This window comes from Glandiceps talaboti, chromosome 22, assembly GCF_964340395.1.
Source record: "Glandiceps talaboti chromosome 22, keGlaTala1.1, whole genome shotgun sequence".
Taxonomy (NCBI): domain Eukaryota; kingdom Metazoa; phylum Hemichordata; class Enteropneusta; family Spengelidae; genus Glandiceps; species Glandiceps talaboti.
The window spans coordinates 10,911,999-10,936,978 of record NC_135570.1 but is presented as its reverse complement, the minus strand read 5'-3'; the positions used below and the strand labels follow the sequence as shown (position 1 = coordinate 10,936,978).

Here is a 24,980-nt window from a genome sequence, read left to right as displayed (position 1 = left end):
GTTATAAGCAAAGGATTTTTGATTAAGGGCATGTGTATTTTATAAATACTTGAATGATTCATTCCGTTTGCAATATTGTTTGGGTGAGCCGATACCAAGTTTGTATAAGAAATTGATTTCCAAATATCGTCTCTCATCCCACAATTTATAAACCATAGAAACTGGGCGTTATCATAGTACTTTAAGGTGTACAAGAAATTGTCCACACTGTAATAATGATGTCGAGGACGAATTCCATATAGAGAGTTACGAGTTCGTTTTATTAAGCCATATTATTGAAGAAAAAAACATTCGTCTTCAAGCTTGTACAACTACTATCCATGGAAAATATAAAGCAGCTTTGAAATTTATGTAGATATTTAAAACAGGCAGGCATCCTACGTTCTGTTCATATATCAACGTCATTTGTATCAGTAAATTCTCCACCGCGCTTCCTTTGTGACTTTTTGTTTTGTTTTGTTTGTTTTTCTAGTTCTGTAACTGATGAGCAGACATTGCTCCAAGTAAATAGAGAATTGAATTGAATGTCTAGGCTACACATAAATACTTTGTTAGCTACACCTTTCAATGTGATGAAGTATCGTCTCTAGAATACAGAATGCTGTAATAATATTACTCTGACCTGGTTCATAACCCGCTTGTGGGGCGTGATATTTTCTCTTCCTGGAGCCACAGTTGTAGGCGATGAGAAATACACAGTTCAATGAGTTTTTGCAAAGTTGGTAGCAATGTAATTCCTCTGTAGTTTGCAGGATCAAAACGGTTCGGTCCTAGAATGTATTTCGTGTAACCATAGAATGTGTTTCGTGGAAGCTCCCAAGACAATTGCTCGATCCCAGAATGTTTTTTGTGCAAGCTCCTTGGACCCGGCTCGACCCGAGAATGATTTTTGTGTAACCATATAATGCGCAAGTTCCCCGCCCATCGCCAGATCGTAGAATGTTTTTCCGTGCAACCATAGATCGTGCAACCATAGAATGCGCAAGTTCCCCGACCATATCGCCGGATCGTAGAATGTTTTTCGGTGCAACCATAGACTGTATTTTGTGTAACCATAGAATGTACAAGTTCTCGGACCATCGCCCAATTGTAGAATGTTTTTCGTGGATCGTGTAACCATAGAATGTGTTTCGTGGAAGCTCCCAAGACAATTGCTCGACCCTAGAATGATTTTTGTGTAACCATAGAATGCGCAAGTTCCCCGCCCATCGCCAGATCGTAGAATGTTTTTCCGTGCAACCATAGACCGTATATCATGCAACCATAGAATGCGCAAGTTCCCCGACCATATCGCCGGATCGTAGAATGTTTTTCCGTGCAACCATAGACCGTATATCGTGCAACCATAGAATGCGCAAGTTCCCCGACCATATCGCCGGATCGTAGAATGTTTTTCCGTGCAACCATAGACCGTATATCGTGCAACCATAGAATGCGCAAGTTCCCCGACCATATCGCCGGATCGTAGAATGTTTTTCCGTGCAACCATAGACCGTATATCGTGCAACCATAGAATGCGCAAGTTCCCCGACCATATCGCCGGATCGTAGAATGTTTTTCCGTGCAACCATAGACCGTATATCGTGCAACCATAGAATGCGCAAGTTCCCCGACCATATCGCCGGATCGTAGAATGTTTTTCCGTGCAACCATAGACTGTATTTTGTGTAACCATAGAATGTACAAGTTCTCGGACCATCGCCCAATTGTAGAATGTTTTTCGTGGAACCATAGAAAGTAAAAAAAAAATGTATGAAATGTAAGATCCGATCCCGCGACCATTGCCCGATCCTATAATGTATGCCGTGCAACCAGAGAAGGTAAAACATGTTAAAGGTAAAATAGTATTATTTTACCTTTTACTTGATGTCAAGTACTGGCCATAGCTGGTATAAGTTTGCTTGTATATTGATCGATATCAGCCGGGCACGAGAATCTGTCTCACACTGCATATGTGTACTCCCATCTGTGTGTGTGTGTGTGTGTGTGTGTGTGTGTGTGTGTGTGTGTGTGTGTGTGTGTGTGTGTGTGTATGTGTGTGTGTATATGTCTGTCTGTCTGTCTGTCTGTCTGTGTCTATGTATGTATGTATGTATGTATGTATGTATGTATGTATGTATGTCTGTCTGCCTCTGTCTGTCTGTCTGTCAGTCTCTGTCTGTCTGTCTGTCTCTGTCTGTGTATGTATGTATGTATGTATGTATGTATGTATGTCTCTGTCTGTCTGTCTGTCTCTGTCTGTCTGTCTGTCTGTCTGTTTGTTTGTCTGTCTCTCTCTCTCTGTCTCTCTCTGTCTCTGTCTCTCTCTCTCTCTCTCTCTCTCTCTCTCTCTCTCTCTCTCTCTCTCTCTCTCTCATAGGTGATTGCAATGAAATTATCTGCATAACTGTGACATCACCAGACTATCTTCTTCGCTGGCCATGGAGAGAGTCCAACCCAGAAGAACAGTGTTATATGAGCACATTCCAGGTTTACAGCACCAGATGATTTCTTATCGACTCAACCTATTGTGTGGATGCGTTTTGTATGTGATGGTTCCAGTACTGAGAAGGGCTTTGGAATTATTGTAGAAGACACATATGGTAAAACATTTTTTTAAAAATTATAATCTTGGATGCTGTGCAATATTTAACCCATAACTCTTTCTGATTTGTCCTGTCAGACATCATCTCCCGGGAGTCAGACAACTCTCACCTGTGTACAGGGTTTTACAAAACTATTTTTGACATTTGCGAAAAATAGAATTGCCACTGACGAGTTTCTGAATACCCATAGTGATTTATAGAAGGAGATAGGTATTTTAGGAATTAGTCAACATATTTTATTGAAAGACATAATTAAGTTATTTTTATAAAGTAAGGAACCTCCAAACATACAAGCAGAGAGAGTTGTGGATAAGATATTGTACAGAGCTAGAGTGGTGTAGTATTGTGTGTTTTGGCATAGACAGGAGACACAGGGGCAAATATTCCCTGTACTGGGGTGATTGTTAAACGTATGATAAAAAAACTAAAGTCTTTTACTTTTGGGGTGGGGTGCACGTGGGGGTTGGGCCATTTTAGTTCTCATACAAAATGATCTTTTAATGGGTCTGTTTTGTACACCTAAATACAAATATTTCTAAAAAAATGTTCCAAAATCGAGAAATGGAAAAATGTTTTCATAGTAAATACATGGCACTAATTTAAAGTAAAGTGTCAACAAAACAATGATATATTTTTTCCTCACTACATACTGGATTTGTATTCATAGCACTACATACTACTACGTACTGATTTGAAATTGATTGTATGATCTGAAACAATTGGTCAACTTTGGCCAATTTAGTTTGAGGGGGGGGGGGGAGCCAGAGGGCTAACTAAAAAAATAGGGTTTTTCCTGTTGAACTTTTAATCTCGTCCCAAGGGATCTTGCTATTTTAGATTTTGATATATAAATGGTTAATGATTCAGTTACAGTTTCATAATAACTGTTATACTGGTTCAAGTCAAAAGGGGTTAAATGTTTATTACAGGATACTACTATACTACACATGCATAATTATCTCAGCCGCTTCCTGTCTCTTCCTATACATATGCTTATATCACATTCAAATTTCGTATGGGTTTGCCTAAATCTTCACTGAAATGAAAAACTGATGAACTGCAGTCTTTAATTAATTTCGTTTATCATCTCTAGTTAAGCATACATTTACTAAAGTGTTATTTTTACTTATTTTGCCAATTTTATTTAACATTCACGGATTATTGTAATCAACAGGGAAAGGATATTGTGGTGGACAATGTAATTGGTATAATTACAACTTATATTGTAGATGTCTTCAGAGTTGTGTCTTAGTGGTGACTGCTGTCTGGATTATTTTGAACTATGTGGAGGTAAGGATGATGTATTGATAAAACTATTTGAGAACAGCAAGTAATAGAAGCTGTCTTTCTGACTCTTGCCTCCTAACCAAGTGGCCAGCAAACAAGTTTCTTGGGTTTTAAAAACCCGTAGAATAGTTGCACTCTGACTTCTCGACAACATTCGTGTGAACCAATTGAAAACTCGGTATTTAAAGGTTGAAATCTGAGGAAGTAAACATCATACCACACTGGTCATACAATTTATACAAAGAGAACTTGGTCAGAATTCGCGACTAGACAATGTAGATGTCAAGGCTTACCTTGCGATGCAATCACCGGTGACGGTATCTTGTCAATATTCGCAAATACCTAACAACGTCATTATTTAGTAGTAATAGTATTATGATCATCCTACAATAGAGTATTATCATCCTGGAATAGAAGTTATTTAGCTCACAAGTGACACAATTTTCATCGACGCAAAATTATGTAATTCATTATTCACGCGTTTAATTGATAAACATTCACTATTCACGTTCGAAAAAAACGATCATTTGCCAATAACACAGTATTCACCAATTCACCATTCACGCATTTACATTGTAAAAAAGATGCGCTCATGAGGTTTCGCTGTTGCTAACTTCACCACTTGAGAAGCAGAGAACACGAGTGAAGTTTCGCTCGGCGACCCTATGGGTCGTCCTCTAGTGGTGAACTTAGCGCCTGCCAGACCTTGTGCATAGCGCCATCAACAGTCATTTTCAAAGTCGTCTGTTGACAGGAAATTACTTCCGGGTTATTGACCGTGATCACAGCGGAGAAGTATTTCCCCAAGTTATAAATAGAAACACGAATTTATCGAGCTTTCGATGTCAGAAGACGGCAAGAAATCTGCGGAACAAAATTCAGGTGAGTTATAGGCTACGTCTAGCGTATCGTTTGTCTTTGCGTAAGGTTTTCGCCAAGTGTTGGGAATCAACCAGCGACATATTTACTTAGAGAGAGACCGTGCACTGACCAGTATCACCCGATGATTCATTCATCGTTCCAATACTCTCTACTAGTCTCTAGTGAACATGAGTCAATGTTACAGAAGGTGAATCTTGCATTTCTATTTCAAATAACATGTTTTCATTGTTACCTGTCTTTACACACGTTATGGGCATAGGGGAGTGTAGTATTTCTTAGATTGTTATTTTCATTGTCTACAAGCTGAATAGAACTTCGTTTTTTGACAATAATTGCCTACCTAGTACCTGTGAGTAAAAGTGTGTTATATCTACTAGTAGTATAGAGATTGATACATTTGTAGCAACAGGATTTGTAAGAAATTTTCCTTAAGAAAACAACAATCTAAGCAATAATACGCGCCCCTGTGGTTATGGCTATGTTCAGCACATAATGATAAATGGAGTAATAATAAATATAAAATTGGTGATTGTATAAAATAAGATTCTTTTATTCAGCACACTTATTCAAATGCCTGTGTGTGATATATTTGCATATTACTAGTATATGTGTATGACAATATAGTAGTCTTGCATATATAGGCCGGTTGCCAAGTAACACAAGAAATTATTGATCAGACCACTGTCAAATATTTGTTTATGGTCTGAGATTATGATTATTATCATAACAACTTAGGATAGATGAAATATTAATTACTGACATAAAAATTGCCAAAATGTTAGGGGGTTCAGGGAGAACATTGAAATTGCAGTTCAGCATCTCAAGTACAGAGTAGTTTATAGTTCCAATATGATCCGTGTGATGATTTACACTGTTTATCGCCACACTAGTCAATGTCGTAAACCTAACACAGAAATCTGTGCTACTCTTGACAGCGTTCATATAAACATGATGATGTTATCACGTCCCCACTTGGTTTTATTTTCAACATACTGTAGTTGCAGGGGTTCGGTTGGACATTTGCTTATCAGTCCTAGAAAGGTCAACCACTGTACCAAGTGACTATTAAATGAACAACTGTCGTAATTAGGACAGATTCCATCAATTTGTGATGGATTACTACTGACATGTGCCATTTATGCTTTGCCAATCATGGGTTTAGCCACGTTTAACGGCTAGGGTAAGATGTGATGTTGGAAGATAAATGTAGTATAAATCGCAACATGGATTGTATTGGAACTAGATTAGGTTCAGAGAGAATAACACTAAGTAACAGGGGTAGCCATAGCACAGCCTTCTTGTAATTTATGTGTTCTCCTTGTAATTTGTGTTTACATCTACTTCAGACGGCTGAGAATTACAGTTATGCAGTCTATGTAGAATGAGGGTCAAATCATTTATATAGTAACTTCCTTCCTCCATGGTCAGAATGTGACCTCAAATCTAAAAATGATGACTCAGAGTTCATTTTACTGTTGGGAATCTTAAACTCATGCATGTCATATGTATGTATGTTTTAAGTAACCTCATGAGACTTGCATTATTCAACTATGGCCTTCTGATTTTTCAATTTTTAAAATCATGTGATTTTGTTCCCATATTCAGTCATTCTTTTCTCTCTCTCTCTCTCTCTCTCTCTCTCTCTCTCTCTCTCTCTCTCTCTCTCTCTCTCTCTCTCTCCAGTTTTTGTTGTTTGTTTACTCTTTTGCTAAATTTAATACATTTTGCAAAATTCAGTTTGGAGTAACTTCTCTGACATTATGACTATTGCTGATTGGTATTGCATTTAATCGATACTCATAAATCATGAATGCTGCTAGGGATATTCCATTGTCAATTTTGTCATGTTTAACAGAAATGGACGCTAAGATGGACTCAGGCCAGGGTGATGATGGTACATCTGTTGATGCCAAGGGCACATCAAGAGGATTTTTCTATGGCAGGGCGTCCAAAGGGTAAGATACTGTAAACCTTGATATTTTCACTTCTACAAAAGTTTGCATTTTTACAGTTTTCAGCTAGTTCTCAAAGACTAATTTTCACTAATTACCAGACTCGTACATTGTGCTCATGTAGAAGAAAACATTTTAGTCACTACTTGTTTTTGCATGTTTGTTTTCCAACGAAAATAAGTCTTTAGTGAAGATTTCCAGGTTTACAGCATTATTCTGGTAGTTGAACCTTCAGTTTTCTAAGATAGATACAAACAAACTTTTGTTGCAACATGTTGATACAACAGTCATTAGCTGTTGAATGTACATTGGTTTTATTACAGTCTCAGTAGGGAGTTCGAGTTCCATAAATTTGAATTACACAACAGAGGAACCGCTATCACCCACTTGTGTAAAATACCACACTGAAGAAAAATAGATTCAGTTTGCCTGTATCTTAGAAAACCGAAGGCTCTATTTGTTGTAACTGTTCAGTTCAAATCAATGACAGCAGTCATTTATTCGTAAGTCATTGTTTAGTATTTCAAGGTCAGGAACTCATAAAACATGTAAGTAAGTATAACTGACAAAATTTTATGATCGTTATGACCTGTAAACCCCATATCTTCATGTTGGTTTGACTCATTAAACTGTAAACAATAGGGGTTAAACCAAAATGTCTGATTGTGGGGGTGACTAGATAAACAGTATGGCGTATTTGTATATAAAACTATCATGTTGGAGTGTTGTTACTTTCACTTTCACATGCATACAAAATAGTGTAGATCATGAGATTAGCCAATCAAACGGAGTAAATTGTATTTGTTTGTTTGTTTGTTTGTGAATCATACCTATGTAGCCCTCTTCACAATTGAATGATTTATAGAAGTTGAAAAGTATTTAGTGGGTTTTATTTGATACTAGTATTGCAATACAAGGCGTGCAATAATATCGACATCATTGTGAAGTTTGGCCTTCTCTGTACATTGACATCCCTGGAGCCCCATTCTTGTGTATTTTAGCCACAAAGGCAATTACCTGTTTAGGGGTACAATAATTGGTGTATAGGGGTCTGATGATTGGTGTATAGGGCTAGAGGTACCATATAGAGTACGATAATTGGTGTATAGGGGTACGATAATTGGTGTATAGGGGTACCATAATTGGTGTACAGGGGTACGATTATTGGTGTATAGGGGTACGATAATTGGTGTATAGGATAGGGGTATGATAATTGTTGTACACGGGTACGATAATTGTTGTAAAGTGGTACGATAATTGGTGTATAGGGGTACAATAATTGTTGTAAAGGGATATGATAATTGGTGTATAGGGTACGATAATTGTTGTAAAGGGATATGATAATTGGTGTATAGGGGTACAATAATTGTTGTAAAGGGATATGATAATTGTTGTAAAGGGTACGATACTGTAAACCTAGGTATTTTCACCACTAGGAAATTTTGCGATTTTACAGTCTTCAGCTACATGTAGTTTTCAAAGACTAATTTTCACTAATTACCAGACTGGTACATTGTGTTTATGTACAAGAAGGCATTTTAGTCACTATTTATTCATGGGTATTTGTTGTCCAGTGAAATTAGCAAAAATATGTCTACAGTGAAAATTTCCAGGTGTACAGTAATTGATTCTGTTCATCTATCTGTATGGAATTTTTAGATCTCTTCCTCAGCTAATCATCAACTTATGTAATCAGATTGGATACTACGATAAAATAATATATTTTCATATGAAGTTTGAAGTTGTTTTTGTACACTACTTCAGCACACGGTCAAGACCATACATGAATGATGAGATTGATGTACAATACAAAATGGATCATCCTCGGAGAGGTTTAGCGCTCATATTTAATCACGAATATTTCCACTGGAGTGTTGGAATGAACCGCCGTGCTGGTACCCAAATTGATGCGGATAACCTACAAGAGAGATTTGGAGAATTAGGCTTTGATGTCAGTCTAAACCAAGATTTAGGAGTCATTAGGATTAGAGAAAAGATAATTGAAGGTAAGTCAAGGTTGGATATTTGCTATTATTACATGTACTGGTGATTATATGCATATGTAGTGGTATTTGCACAGTAGTACAATACTGAAAATACTTTTGCATACCTGTATGCAAATGACATGCAAATGAGCACACTTTTATCCTTGTCCACTAAATCATGCAATCACACAGTATGATATTTATGGAAATTTGCAGTTTTGTATATATATATGTAATTATGACAGAACATCGCGTGAGTGCCAGTGTGGTTAGTCAGAGATATTTACACTCAAGCTTGCAGTGGTTTTTGTGGCACTTTCACTCACTAGGCTCTTGAAAGTACGGGCGCAGAGAATGCTGCAAGCATTGCAAATACCCTGAGTACACCACACTTACACTCATTCATGAGGGGGGGGGGGGGGGTACTGTAGTAATATTTCAGACAAAAATGAACAGAAGCATACGCCTAGATTTCTGTCAAATTCTAAATTATTGTTCTTGACCATAACACTATTGTAACATGTCATCAGTATCAAATTCAAAGCTTTTCAGCATACATAATGGCTTCAATGACATGTGTAGATATTTTTGTATACGTTTGTTACTTTATGCTGGTAAATTTGCATGCAATATGGTATGATATAAATGACAATGGAATACTACCCTTAACAAGTACTGGTAGTGAACCCTGATAAAATACTGGGAGAACAATAACATTGATAGGAAATCCTGATAAAATGAGGGGGGGGGGGGGGGGGGGACATAATGTATGATAATTTTACTGTAAATACCACCCTTAACTAAACACTGATAAGACACACCCTGATAAAGTGACTGGAGTATGTACTTATGAATGTTTTATTTAGATATGACCCATATCAAAACACTGATAAGAAACCCTGGTAAAATGGCTGATGTACATAATTTTTGTATTATTTTACCTAAATATGACCATAACAAAACACTGATAAGAAACCCTGGTAAAATGGCTGATATACGTAGTTTTTGTATTATTTTATGTAAATACGACCCTTAATAAAACATTGGTAGGAAACCCTGGTATATAACAGTTGGAACTCAGGTACATTATACCTCCTGCCTTAACTATATTTAGAACACCAGTAAAATGACTTGGGAACAATGCAGATTTCATCAACAATACTTGCTATCCTTTAGAAAAGCATTGTTGTGCAACACCTGCATAATGAGTGATAATCCATTGTAACTACAGTGAGTACTGTATGACAATAGGTACTCATGATTTAGTGTGTTTGTATTGATTTTATGTCAAGTGATTTTGTCTTAGTCCAGAAATTCATATGAAAAAAAAAATGACAAGTCTACAACAAAATTGTCCAACATAGATTCGGAACTTTAATTTTTATACAGGTACGGGTTCTTTGAAGATTTTGTGTTTTTGTGACTGCAGTTTATGTAGAATAGAAAATTCAGCCCTCTATGAACCTTGTTGTCCAGTATGTTATGTCAGAGATAATGTTAAATAAGAGATGCCCTCAGGCAGTAGAGTTAGGTATAGCTAGCAAATTCATAAGCAGTATTGCGTTCACTTTATAGGTGTTTGTCACCTGTGTGGAAGGCCTGACGAATGTAAAAGTTAAATAAATGAATACTAAATAAATAAATAAATAAGTAGATAGAGAATGCTGTAACAAAAAAAGAAAACTTAGATTGAAATCAGAAACTTTTGACCACTTGGTAATTTACTGCTACATTTAATTTAACTGTAAAATCTGACCCCTCAGGCATGTTACAGGGAATTGTACTTAAATTCAAATGTGACCCCTCAGGCAGGTGTCAAGAATTACTTCAAATTCAAATCTGACCCCTCAGGCAGGTGATCAGGAGTATTCGAATTACTTCAAATTCAAATCTGACCCCTCAGGCAGGTGTCAAGGAGTTACTTCAAATTCAAAGGGAAACTCAACCTTTGACTGGCATCTGACATAACATCTTTTTCTTCACTTTGTGCATAATAAAAAAGCAAGAAAGTATGGGTAGGTTAGTCTTGAATCTAGTGGGAATTGTACACTAGCTTTACCCCTACTACACCTAGCATTTCACTAGCAGGCATTTCCTTTAATGAAATCGTGGCCAGAAAACAGTGTAAATTCTTATCGCATTTTTAATTTTTCCTACTGTGAGGCACCACGTGATTCAAACCCAGGAGTGTTGAGTTTTATGATGTGTAAACATAATTAGCATACTCAATCACCACTGTGGGAAATTAAAATAGAATCTTATGTTTAATAAAACGGTTGCTAGCGAAATGCCAGGCATGGTAGGGGAAAAGTGAGAGCAAATTCCCCACCAGTGTGCCCTCCAAGTCAATTTGATGTGCCACTGATGCACACAATTTCTAGTGATGCACCAAAATTTGGTGTTCTATCTCTTAGTATGTGGTGACTCACAAGAAATGCTAATTTTTGTCACGTTGACTAACAACAACAAAATTTGGCTATCATTAGAGGGCACACTCTTCTTCCGACACTACTGGATTCTAGGCTATAGGTACATTTGAGGTTTATTACATTCTGTTATTTATAGAGCAAAACATTTACTGAGCAGTTTTCACTTGATTTAATCTACGAATTACATGAAACTCTTCACCTGTCGACGCGTTCCATTCTACTTGTGATTGGTCAGTGCAAAACCAAACAAATATCTCTTCTAAGACTTGTGACAGTAGCCCATTGTACGTGTAGTACACCCCTGATGATGTTAATGAGACGTTAGTGAAAATTTGCGATTTGCTTCTAAGAATGTTTTTGATTCTGTGAGTAGATATTTTCATCGCTAAGTATTCAATAATGTATTTTTTTCAAAAATCTTTACAGCTGCCAGAGCAGACCATACTAACAATGATGCATTTGTGTGTGTATTCCTAACACATGGAGATGATGGTATTGTCTATGCTCATGATGGAGTTATAAAACTACAAGATTTGATTGACCAATTCAGAGCTGACAGGTGTCCAACATTAGCTGGAAAACCAAAAATATTTTTCATTCAGGTGAGATATTCATTTTGATGATTAGCTAGCTGATAAACCATGTTGCAGTTTTACCTGAAATTGTATTTTTCTGTTGTGTATCTAACCGTTTATACCGTTTTATGGAAAGTGAAGTTACGCACAATAAATTTTCCAAGTTTGTTTTTTTGGTAATTTGGAGAAGGTGGTCTTTTTTGTTGGGCAACTTTAGAAATTGAGGGCACCTAATACACCAATCCCCCATTTGTATAACATGAGAATTCAATAGAGAAATTAAGCAGAGCTTATGAGAACGAGACAATAACGACGTCATCATTTTGTGCTGCGGATCATCAAAGCTTGCAGGTATAAGACATTCAATTCTCATCAGTGAGTCAGTTTTGACGGGAAACCAGCAAGTTTCTTGTAAATGAATTGGGAACATATTTTGGTTACCTCCTTCATTTATTGTCGTTTGTTTGTGATATTGTCATTCTGGATAGAGCACCTCATACTGTGTGGTGGTGGTGGTGGGGGGTGGTGGTAGGGAGGGGTTGTATGGTAAAACTTGAATACATGTACAATTATATACTCTGACATGCTAAAATTGGAACCTTGGTAAAATACATTGGGTAAATCATAGACCCTCCACGTGGTCTATAGGTAAATCAAGTAGATTTTCCTCACTTCACACCCTTAACAAAAACACTGGGCTTTTAGAAAACCTGTACATTGTTCAAAGTCAGGTTGTTTACAGGGGGTGTTTCCATAGCAACCTACATCAGTACATGAAGGTTTCTATTTGTGTTACAGGCTTGTCGTGGTGATCAACATGAAGTAGGTGTGGATGCCCCTGATGAACCCGACGCTGCAGGAGTACCAGATGAGCCAATGACAGTGGTTGATGCCGGTACACAACCTACTATACCAGCAGGGGCTGACTTCTTTGTAGCGTACTCTGTAACACAAGGTATGCAATGATGTTACCATATCTCTTCATAATGACAGACTAGTGTGTTCGCACTAAGATTGAGGAACCTTGGTTACAAAAGTTAGATGATCAGATTAAAGTAACAGTTCCTTATATATTTTACCATACTTCTTCTTTTGGAATCCTGTAGAGTGGCTGGTGATTGCAGGTAGGTTTTACCAACTTATACCGTGCATGAGCCAAGTTGAACAAAAAATATTAAATATATACTCTGGTTGTTCTACATCACAACAGCGCGTGTCTGTATCACAATGCATGTCTACATCACTGGTTCTGCTGTGTTCGAAATATTAGTCAAAACGTTCAACATTGCCATTACTTTCCCTGATTTTTCTTTGATATTACTGGCGCAGGTATAATTATGTTATTCTCCATTATTTTTATTCGTTCAGCCAGAAAATACTCATGACCTAAGGGTTGTTACTACTTGTCTCGCGACTTGTAGTGACAAAGCCCCTTGGGTCACTCATAGTTTCCTTGGCTGAATGACAAAAAATATTGGGGAATAACATCAAATTATCACCCTCAAGAAAGTCAAACATCTTGCTGAGTATGATTTAATGCGGAATTTATTGTCATCATATTAATATGCAATGTGATTGAAATATGAAAGAGCAGTAATATCATGCAACAAGCCCAGGCACAAATATTCCAAACAGTGGAATTGGCATGCAAGAAAATAACGATATATAAGACATGACTTCTTAGATTAGATTAAATTAGATTAAATTAATTTATTTCAGTAAATCAACAAGATCAAGACAGAACAGATGTCCAATTAAAATAGTTGTACAAATTGTTGAATTTCTTGGATAACCCTGCAATGTCAAAGACTTGTTTCCAGTGGGGTCCATACAGTGATTGAAGATATTTTTAGGGATTAGCAAAGGGGTTTAATTACATAAAATGAGAAAGAGTAGAAGGAATTCCTCAATTTTAGTCAAGTTATTTCTTTCATATGGAATTATGTGAAGCTACTTTCTGCATTTTGCATAAGCTGACATACAGAATATTATTTTCATTGCAAACATTATGTATCATAAAAATGATCAGAAGATCTTTCATAAACATATTTGTCATCATAGGATCATGTCATTGCTAGCTTTAATTGTGATCTGTCTATGAATTTTTTATATTTTGATGAAAAGGAATGGAAAGAAGATAAATAAAAATCTAATGTACTTTATGTTTCTTAATTCAGGTTATTATTCACACCGAGATACCCACTATGGTTCATGGTTTATCCAGGCGCTATCCTACGTTTTAGAAATGTACGGTGAAGAAATTGAAATCGGTGAAATGATGGCACTGGTCAATAGAATGGTTACCCAAAGGCAGGTAGAGAGAGCTCTCAACCCAGAAATGATTGGCAAGAAGCAAGTGCCGTGCTATTTATCTATGCTAACAAAGAAGCTGTATTTTACGAAAAAGGCTCGACGCTAAAGTAGGATTTGCATAATGTTAATGTCTTCCTGTAGTTGTACTTAAGTACATGAAAGTTATTAATGTTCATAGTCATGTCATGTGTGCTGTAAACTTTTAGATGTATTATTGCCTGCGTTTTTCTTTGTGCAGGCAAGGAAAATATAAGTGACCTAAGGGGCCTCACTTTTAGATATATTATTGCCAGAGTTTTTCTTTGTTCAGGCAAGGAAAATATAAGTGACCTAAGGGGCCCCACCACTCATCATTGACTCAGAGTGGCAAGGTCCCTTAGGTTATGGACATTTTCAAGCTGAATGAAGAAAAATAATGGAGATTAATGAATGATGTCTAATACTGTCTTTGACATTCTCACTTATCTGGACATTGATTTGCCTCGCTGCAAAATTAAGCTTTAAATGCGTTTCAAATGAACTCTGGCAGCACCAGTGTCACAACGGATGTGTAATTTGTACCAAGTGTTAATGCAATAGGGAACTTGCAATCCAGACTGAGCATGCTCAGACGTAAAGGACTATGGGATTATCTGTGGTTATCGTAATACCTAATCGTGAACTACTGATAAAATTAACCTCCAGCAATGGTCAGGATAACTATGAATTGATTAGTTGCAGTTACAAACAATGTATCAACATTGTTTATAATGCTAATTGATGAATACTTATTATCACATTTCCCATGATGCAACATTCAACATGGCGGGTTTGCAAGTTCCCTATTCAGTTGTTTACTTTCCCTGTTCGTAACAGGTTCTGTTTGTCAATGGTCTGATATCAGTGGTTGTAAACTTCCATTGTGTTTGGAAGGCAGTTTGACAGCACCAGTGTCACACTAATGTGTAATTTGAAAACTTGACAACAAATGTAAGGTTATGTATGTAAACTTTGAAATCAAGTTTTTAGAAATATTCCTAAAAATATCTCCATGCAGGAAAGGTGATTGAATTGTTCGTTGAAGTAAATGATTATTATTTTTCTCAAACTAATATCTCATTGGTGGAAAGATGTCAGAGAAAATGATAACTTTGGAGGGAAGCAGAATTACAATGGGTTGAAATTACTTTTACTTGTAAAAAAAATGTGTTCAGGGTCATTTTAAGGCCACTCTGGAGTGGTTGGGTCATCATTACCCTGTGATTTTACTTGACAACCATTGATGTCTCGGAGCCATTATAGAGTTGTTGGTTCCATCCTATAATCTCACCCGATAAGCATTGGTGCCTCAGAACCATTATAGAGTAGTGGTTTCCATCCCATGATTTCACTTGATAACAGACACTCTTCACCAATCTTTATAGAGTACTGTGTTCGACCCAGGAAATTCTTTGAAACAATAGCTATGAATTTACAAATCAATGCCTTACTTTATTCTGCAAATTTGGCATTATTTATATCATTGTTAATTATAGAGCATAAGTTTTGGCGCATAGAAATACCTCACAATACAATTGATGCAAGAGACTTTACTTTAAAAATAGTGAACAAAAACTTCTGAGCTGAAATAGTGTTGATATCCATTTATAAGCAAGTTTAGACAAAAAAGTTTGATTTTATTATAATGAAAATTGTACCAATTACTGGATTGTTATCTTCCAGAAACACAGTACCTAAACACAGAGGTAAAAAATGAAAGTAAGGTTGCGCCCAGTACCCGCCAGTATTTGGTACCAGTAGGTCCGTGCTACAGAGACCTGTTACATGTAACTTGAAATTGTGATATTTTGTATTACTTTATTTGGAAAAATACTCAAGAATATAGAGATGGCTGAATTTTTGAAAAGACACACTTTTTCGCCATGACGATTTTACCGGTTTGTTATGTATTATCATTATTTAATGAGCAATACTAGTATTTGAATATCGTTGAAATATTATTAAGCAGAAAATTTTGTTTTTTGGAGGTATCCCCCCCCCCCCCCCCCCCCCAGGTTTTGATATATAGAAGTTTGTGACTGTAAAACCTTCATGGTTTAAATCACTGTCAACTCACTTTAATTCCTTCGAAATCTTTCAAACATAGATCATTAATTCGTGTATTATAATTTTTATAGAAAGAAGATGATTTATTGAGTTGCAGCTGTATTTTGTATGCAAATTATTGTATATATATTAGATGTAAACATTTCAGTTGCATAGTCTGAGAAATTCTTAGTTTTGTTTGGTTTTATTATGTTTCATGTAACTATGTTGACTTGTATTGTAAAGAGTACATAAGCAGAATTTCAGACTTTCTAAGCACAATTTTCAGTTTTGTCACTTATATTTTGGCATGTTATCAGACAATTTCTGATTCCTACTAACACGTAGTCTGGATACTGACATGGTCTCTAACCCGTAGACTATGTCTGGTCAAACCATAGACTCTCCCTCCACCAATGTTGGTGGGAGGGTCTATGGTCAAACCACAGACAAGTAAGTCTGACTCGATGATAACAAAAATTTGTTTATGCAAATGAGTAACCCCCGACTGTTAGAATGATGTAATAGTACCATAAGTAGTGTCCTGAGCTGACAAATATACCATATTTGGACATTATGTTACTTCCTCCAACTTATTATTATTTGGAATTCTGAGATTGATCTTTGTATTCAGAGTACATGGCTTGTACAATGCAGAGTGTAAATCTTTGTATTCAGAGTACAGGGCTTGTATAATGCAGAATGTAAATCTTTGTATTCAGAGTACAGGGCTTGTACAATGCAGAATGTAAATCTTTGTGTTCAGAGTACAGGGCTTGTACAATGCAGAATGTAAATCTTTGTATTCAGAGTACAGGGCTTGTACAATGCAGAATGTAAATCATTGTATTCAGAGTACAGGGCTTGTACAATGCAGAATGTAAATCTTTGTATTCAGAGTACAGGGCTTGTACAATGCAGGATGTAAATCAGTCCAAGATAAACAGTACCACAAGTAGACATTAGGGGTGTAGTTCCCAGTAAAGTAAGTGTTTCTGTGTTATTAAGTATATACCCATAGAAAGTAAATCACATATTTTGAGTTTGAGTCTGTATACCTTGGCTTGTGCATGGTGCAAGACTTCATGAAAAACAACATTAGAAGATGTAGTGTGCATATAGTTGAAATGGAGAAAGTCGAGTCTCAGCCACAGTTTTTAAGGACACTTAGTGCTTGAATGATATTTTTTTTATTTGTGTGTTAAGGTTGTTTGCATGAATTCAAACTTTAAAAGTGCAATGTGTAATTCAGTAGTGTAGAAATAAATGTTACTTTTGCTGAAAAGGTTTATATGGTTGTTTGTTATTGTCCACATCACCACTGTATGTTTAGGAACACATTCATTGGCCAGTCACACAAATTTGTTAGGTTGATAAACTGATTTCATTGTCGGTTACTGTTTATTACTTTGGTAATTGAGCCTTCGGTTTACTAAGATTGACACAAACTAAAACTATTGTCCGCAACATGTTGATACAACAGTGATATGCTATTGAATGGACTGTGGTTTAATTATAGTCTCAGTAGGTTGCAGAGTTGTATTGACAGAGTTCCATGAACTTGCAGTGTACTGTTTCAGCCAATGTTAGTCTCGCTGCCAGACTCGTGACTATCGCCCCTTTGTAAGGCACACGAAGTGCACCCTGAGTGGCGAAGCCATGATTAGTGAAGTCACTTACTTTTCACAGCTTCGCCACTCGGGACGCACTTTGTGTGCCTTACAAAGGGGCGATAGTCAGGAGTCCAGCAGCGAGACTATTCCAATGTTTACACTATCTTTATCACAGAATCGCACAACAGAGGAACATACATGCATAAGCTTATCCTTGGCCTAGTATTTTGCAATCACTTATTCTGAAACACATTTGAGTACATTGCAAATTCTCTTATTCACATACTTTCGGCACCTTGTACACATGAAACAAAAGTAACTGATCATCTGTTCTTACATAAATTAAAGATGTCGGATCTCAATTGTTTATTTTCATTTGTTAATTTGAAACTTGAATGTGTCCCTGGAAATTCAAAATACTAGTAAAAGTTCAGGAGCCGAAACTAACCAAAAACCATTCCCTATTTAACCCTATCATTTCCGATATATGTGTCTGCGTGCACATGTGTAGCTTGTTTACTGTGCTGTTGAGATACATCCTTAGCTGGTCGTACCTCCTAGTCTTCGTCTTCTCATCTTGTCTTGATTACATTGTTGAAACTGATAATGACAATTTGAAAAGTGGCTACATTAACTGTTTGAAAATGTAGTCACAACAAGTGGAGATTACAAGGGCTAATGATGTATCTCGACAGTGCCATAAACAGGCTTGTGTGTGTGTGTGTGTGTGTGTGTGTGTGTGTGTGTGTGTGTGTGTGTGCGCGCTTGTGTCTGTCTGTCTGCATGCCTGCCTGTCTGTCTATCTGTCTGTGTATGTGTGCATGCATGTGTGGGCCAAGTGTCTGATTTGAGCATTATAAGACCAAAGAATTGTAAAGAATTCAGCTTTATCTACACTTGGCTAACTATAGGTCCAGGAATTGTCTTCAAATTTAACTCAAGAAATCCTACTAACAGACTGTAACTGTCTTGATATCCGTGAATAAGATAAAAGCCAAGATATCTGAGAAGATTATTTACAATTTTATTTAATGATTGACACGAGTAATGACGTCACAGATGAAAGATTCTTGACATTTTATAGTTAACATTTCACTTCACTTGAAATGATCATGTGTTTTAACTAATCATATAAAGTTTATTTGGATTTTGTTTGTAATCTAGCCACACATGTTAAACTGCAGGACTTTGTCGATATGCTACATTCTGAAAATAGTCTTGCCAAAATAACATCTCTCTGGCTCTGTAGTGATAGTCGACCACGCTGACGTCATTAATCTGGAGATAAGCTTCATTGACGTCATCAAATGGCTCCCACGTCAAACCATGTACTGGACTTGGTGTTGGATTTCTGTTGAGACACATATTTTAATAGTATTTTTTTGACTTTACAATGAGAATCATTCAAGAAATAACAAGACTTAAACCTATTAAAGTGGCCATATGGATGAGGATTGGGTATTTATTTTGGATTTTTAAGTTATAAAACAACTTTATCATTGCGTCCTACTAGAAAAATCAACATGAAACAACATAGGCCAAGTCTTTGTTTGAAACTCAATACATCGCAAAAAGCTAAAAAAATGTACATAAAATAACAAACTTTTTACACATTTATCGATCTTTAGCAATTTTTTGAATAACAAACAGGGACTTTGTCAATGTTGATTCACATTTATTTTTCAAGTAGGAAACCATGATAAAATTGTTTTAAATTATGAATTAAAAATCCAAAATGAATATCCAATTCTCATCCATATGGCCACTTTAAAAAAGCAACGTAAGGTATGGAATACCCTACTACATTATAGCCAATGACACAATAAAGTAGACTTTTGTTTGTCATGAAAATCAAACAACTTTGAACAACCCAGAATGGTATGACAAGAAAAGATCAAGTCATGTTTGTCAAGTTCCTGAAACACTGAAAAATGTATTCATTTGTTGGTAGATAATCTGTATTTTGGAATCTTAAAACAACTCCGATAAGAATATGGATTTTCAACTCATATTTTATGTCTGTACACGTCATATAAATATGATAATTATATCGTATATTTACCCATATTTTGCAAGGTTGGATATTAAGGTTATAAAGAGGTCACTTATTTCTCTGTCTTTATCTGTCCAGTCTTCCTGATAGGTCCACAATCTATCACTATAGTAACAATTCCAAGGACACTCACGTCCTAAACCATAGTATGGAACACCAAATTCCAGGTACAATTCATAGATATGTTGTACACCTACAAAGAGATGTGTAATTGTTCCCGTCGCCATGAGTTGAACATTAAAATAAAAAATGTCTTCTCTTACAATAATTTTAAAATAAATATCAACTTTATATTTATTCAAATACTCAGAAACAGTCTCCAAACATTTACGTAAATTATCTCTGAAGTTTTTTTTCTCGGAACTGTTCACGTACCCATATGGTATTAGTCTCGATTACCCAGACTCTCGCCGTTGGGGGCGCTGCCTATAAGACCTCCCCAGCAAGATCTGGGTGGTCTTGTAGAAGAGCTCCCAGCTGTGAGTCTGGGTAACCTAGACTAACATAATATCACTTCCTGCGATACATACCTGCCCATATTGGTCTCGTAGAAGAGCCCCAGCATTGAGAATCTGGGTAAACTAGACTAATATGATATCACTTCTAGCGATACATACCTGTCCATATTGGTTGTGGATGAAGTTCCGATCTATAATGCCAGGAATAATAGTATGTATTCTCTTCCATGGAGGAATGACCGGTGGCTTCCAGTTCTGCTGCTGCAACATATACATAGTCTGTATCTAGCTAGTTTGGGGTAAAATTATAGTAAGAAATAATTTAAGATGTACACTTCCTGATATAAGACCTTAAGTGGCATGGAGTTATTGTGCATGACTTTATGCAAAATGTACTTACATGAAGCCTCGAATTAATTATTTTAAAGGGGAACACGTACCTCTCCAGGAAATGAAGTCATATTCATAAACTATGGGTTCTGGAGAATCATTTCATGATTTTACATCACTTTTAATTACTTTGCGATTTCAGTTGTCTTTATACAGTATCTTAGCTATAGGACATTGCATCATGGGCGTCAGCTGAAATAATGTATTCAAGTTTCAAAATGAATATGTATGAGAGATGTTTTACACTGAAGGGTATAGGCACTCATGAATATTCAATGTGCAATTTGAATATATTATTTCTGCTCACTCCCATGATGCAATGGCCCATAGCAAAGATACCCTTTCGAGGCACAAAGATCAACTTGATGCTTCTCTGAAATCACAAAATGATGTACCATGATGAAAAGTCTCTCCAGAATCCAGAATTTATGAATCTTTATATTTCCTGGAGTGGTGTTCCCCTTTAAAAGAATGAAGTGAAAGGAATATAGAGATAGTTCACGTAAATTAATTCAAACCTGAGTCCACTCATTTCGAAGAATAAATTCATTGTCAACGTCGGTTGGGTCACAGTATTCATATATCAGGGCATCAGTTATTTCATCTTGATTACCAGTATAAGCCCATCGAGGCTCAACAAAGTCCTGGATGGTACTATCAAACTCTTCTCTCGTCATCGTAGGGGAAGCTAACAAACAAAATAATTTAGTTCATTTTGCAAATCATATCTTTGTGTAGTGTACAAAGTCAAAAATATCATTTCTGAACAATAGCATCTACAAACTCAATAAACTACAGCGCATGACTTGTATCAATATGACATGAACACACTCTGATTAGAGTACCCCGAAACACATCAACAACGGTTTTTACTTGACCACCGGTTTCGGAAAAGCCAAACATGTCATTTTTTAAAATCTTAACAACAAAATTTAACAAAACAATCTGCTTGAAAAATGAAATTAACTTGTCTCAATTTATGAACAAATCTATTAAATAACCTCTCCAAAAGGCATATGCATGCCAAATATGAAAGCAATCCGACCACCGGTTTCAGATATTGGAGAAGATTGACAGACTCGGAAGATGGCCACCTAACCCCTAATAGTTCTGCTCAGCTGTTGCGGACAGGAGAGCTATACAACGCAATAGTTATTACTTACAACCAGTAGAGCTGCTTCGTTCATCTTTCACAGTACCAACCATTAAGGGTACTTTAACAAATTCTCCCTTTTCAAGTGAATTTCTAGGATCATCAAGAAGGAAATATCCATCCACAACAGGTGTCCATGAGCAGTAGTACCGTTCTGGTGCCTATAAAAGTGTGCAAGCCTCTTAAGGCTTATTAGTAATGGTGAAAGTTGCCTACTGTGTAAAACTTTATAAAAGACAGACTCACGAAATATGAGTCATTAAATTGATTCACTAATTTGAAGATACATTTCAGGATTTTTTACTTCACGAAAAGATAGTAGCGTTGCTATATTAAAAATACGTAATCTTATAGATTGAAGCAGTGGTGTTTGGTCTGTCCGTTGATTGATTGACTGACTGACAGACTGACTGACAGACAGACAGACAGACAGACAGACAGACAGACAGACAGACAGACAGACAGACAGACAGACAGACAGACAGACAGACAGACAGACAGACAGACAGACAGACAGACAGACAGACAGACAGACTGACTGACTGACTGACTGACTGACTGACTGACTGACTGACTGACTGACTGACTGACTGACTGACTGACTGACTGACTGACTGACTGACTGACTGACTGACTGACTGACTGACTGACTGACTGACTGACTGACTGACTGACTGACTGACTGACTGACTGACTGACTGACTGACTGACTGACTGACTGACTGACTGACTGACTGACTGACTGACTGACTGACTGACTGACTGACTGACTGACTGACTGACTGACTGACTGACTGACTGACTGACTGACTGACTGACTGACTGACTGACTGACTGACTGACTGACTAGTTGATTGATTGATTGATTGATTGATTGATTGATTGATTAATTGATTGATTGATCTATCTCAAGAAAATGTTATGTTAGTAGGTTCCTTACATTTACTGATTGGTCTACAATGTCTTGCCAAGGCTTTGTTCGAAGACAGTCAACTATTTCTGATGATGATGCTGTAGAACAGTTCATCTGCTCAGCTAGTTGTCTCGTAACATCTGTAGGGTCATCAGGAGATCTGTACAAGGCCCAAGGTGTCATAGCATTACCACTTTGAGGCAAGGAGCCGGCAATTAAACCTGAAATGGGACAAGAGATTTTCTATGATATATCAACAGATTTGTGATAAATTTGAAGAAATGTCATTTTTGGGTTCATGGTCTTGCACGAAATCGACAAATTCCCATAGAAATAACACTGAGTGTGACAATAGTCGGTGGCCATATTAACTATTTTGTAAAATATGTTGGGTTTGTGTATATTTTTATATATAAAACAATGGTCGTTTCATTTTCTATGGAATTTGAGTAATAGTTGTCTTGTGCAAGTGCTTTTATTAATTAGTAATTTTAAAATGTTAATTTACATATTGTCGTCACATGTTGTATATGAATATGTAAATATGTAAATCACAAACCTGATGATAGCGGCGAATACATATGCATCGATGCCATCACACCTCCTGCACTATGACCAAATACAGTTACTCGAGTTGGGTCTCCACCAAAAGATGCAATGTTGTCACGAACCCACTCCAATGCAATCACGTTATCTAATAATCCCCAGTTACCAGGGGCAACCTCATCACCTGTGCTTAAAAACCCTAAAGATGGTTTGAGAAAAATGTATAAAATGGAATGTGTTAACAAGTTGTAATTTAAACAAAAGAACACATGATTATAATTTGGGCACGCTCTCTAGGAGAGAATAACAATGATGAAAAGGCAAATCACTTGTTGAAGGGATGGGGTGCCATGGGCTGGGATAGGGATATGGGCTGGGGTGCCATGGGTGGGATGGGATTTTTACTGTTGACCAGTACTGATCATTGTCGTCAGTTAAAACACTTTATCAATTGTGTGTCATTTGTTGAATATTACCTTTAATATTGAATATAACCATACTAAGTGAACAGTAGCTTACCAAATGCCTGAAGTCTATAATTAACACCAACAAATATCACATCTTGCTGTGGAAAAAAACTGCCGTCGTGACTATTTCCTGAACCATAAAAAAAACAACCACCATGGATGTAAAACAAGACAGGATATGGCTCCGTTCTGCTGGCATTCTGAAATACATTAGATGTTATTCCCTTCATCCATGGAAAATACTCGTGACCTAAGGGTTTTGTGACAAAAGCCATGAGTCATGAGTATTTTCTGGCTGAATGAAGAAAAATATTTGAGAATAATATGATTATACCAGTGCCAGTAATATGGAAAGAAAAATTGGGGAAAGTAATTGCAATTTTGAACGTTTGACTCATATTTAGCATAAACAGTGATGTATGGTAGACACGCATTGTCGTGGGAACTTCTCATTGTTGTGACGAAGCTAGGGCGACCAGGGTATAAATTCCATATTTTTTGTTTTGCGCAACTTGGCTTGTTCATGGTAATAATGAAAACTATCCTGTCTGCTAACATTATTGGCTGTGCTTTCGACATATTCACCATCTTTTGCTACAAATCCTGTTATGTTTGGGAATAACGTCTAAATATCGTTAGATGAAAGGTAATATAAGGAGCAAAGATTTCTAGATACAAATCCGTATATCATTGTTTACTCACATAAGGAGCAAAGACGTTTAGATACAGACAGTCTTCATCGATTGGTAACAATGACGAGTCTTGGGTACACACAGGTTTATACTCAGTCGCATCATACACGTCACCCCAAGGCTCAGGGTATTTAGGATTGGCAAATCTCAAGTCGCCAAGGGGAGGAGCAGCGAATGGAAGCCCAAGAAATACATCCATCTCTCGGCCATTATCGTGGAGAACTCGATACCCACGTACTTGGCCGTAAGTTGTGCTAGTCTCTACGTAAGTGTAATTGACATAGGTAGTGGAATATGCCACACAGCTAACAGGTAGGAAAACAATACATGCTAATAATATATACATCTTAGCTGTCATACTGCCAAAATGTTCCCTATTTGCACGCAACGTGAATATATATATGATAGAGTATGTACTGACTACTCGGCTGTTTGTATATTATCAGCTGTGTTTTCCCATAGTTTTGTCAAATGTGGTGATATAGTGTGATATAGCTAGTCATGTCCTATTTACTGTGATGGTATAGATAACACATGATGACCCATTTTCAGGAACACAATGTCTATATAGAACGTCAAAGGGCGCATGGCCCGGTTTAAGGAATAACATGTCTAGAACGCCA

The 24,980-nt window shown here is 36.7% G+C and overlaps 2 protein-coding genes across 2 annotated transcripts; one reads left to right on the top strand and one right to left on the bottom strand.

Annotated features, from left to right (window-relative positions):
• The first annotated feature begins 4,628 nt into the window (after positions 1 to 4,628).
• LOC144452004 (caspase-6-like) lies at positions 4,629 to 17,325 on the top strand. The gene is made up of 6 exons (XM_078142976.1): positions 4,629 to 4,754; positions 6,610 to 6,709; positions 8,471 to 8,712; positions 11,547 to 11,722; positions 12,494 to 12,650; positions 13,873 to 17,325. Exons 1-6 carry the CDS (start codon positions 4,715 to 4,717, stop codon positions 14,112 to 14,114), a joined length of 957 nt encoding a protein of 318 aa, XP_077999102.1. The 5' UTR covers positions 4,629 to 4,714; the 3' UTR covers positions 14,115 to 17,325.
• A 1,533-nt stretch (positions 17,326 to 18,858) lies between these two features.
• On the bottom strand, positions 18,859 to 24,556 carry LOC144452526 (neuroligin-4, Y-linked-like). Its single transcript, XM_078143628.1, has 8 exons — positions 24,364 to 24,556; positions 23,212 to 23,397; positions 22,680 to 22,873; positions 21,750 to 21,900; positions 21,105 to 21,274; positions 20,356 to 20,485; positions 19,748 to 19,931; positions 18,859 to 19,036 (listed from the first exon to the last, which is right to left on the bottom strand). Exons 1-8 carry the CDS (start codon positions 24,554 to 24,556, stop codon positions 18,859 to 18,861), a joined length of 1,386 nt encoding a protein of 461 aa, XP_077999754.1.
• Between the last annotated feature and the right edge of the window lie 424 nt (positions 24,557 to 24,980).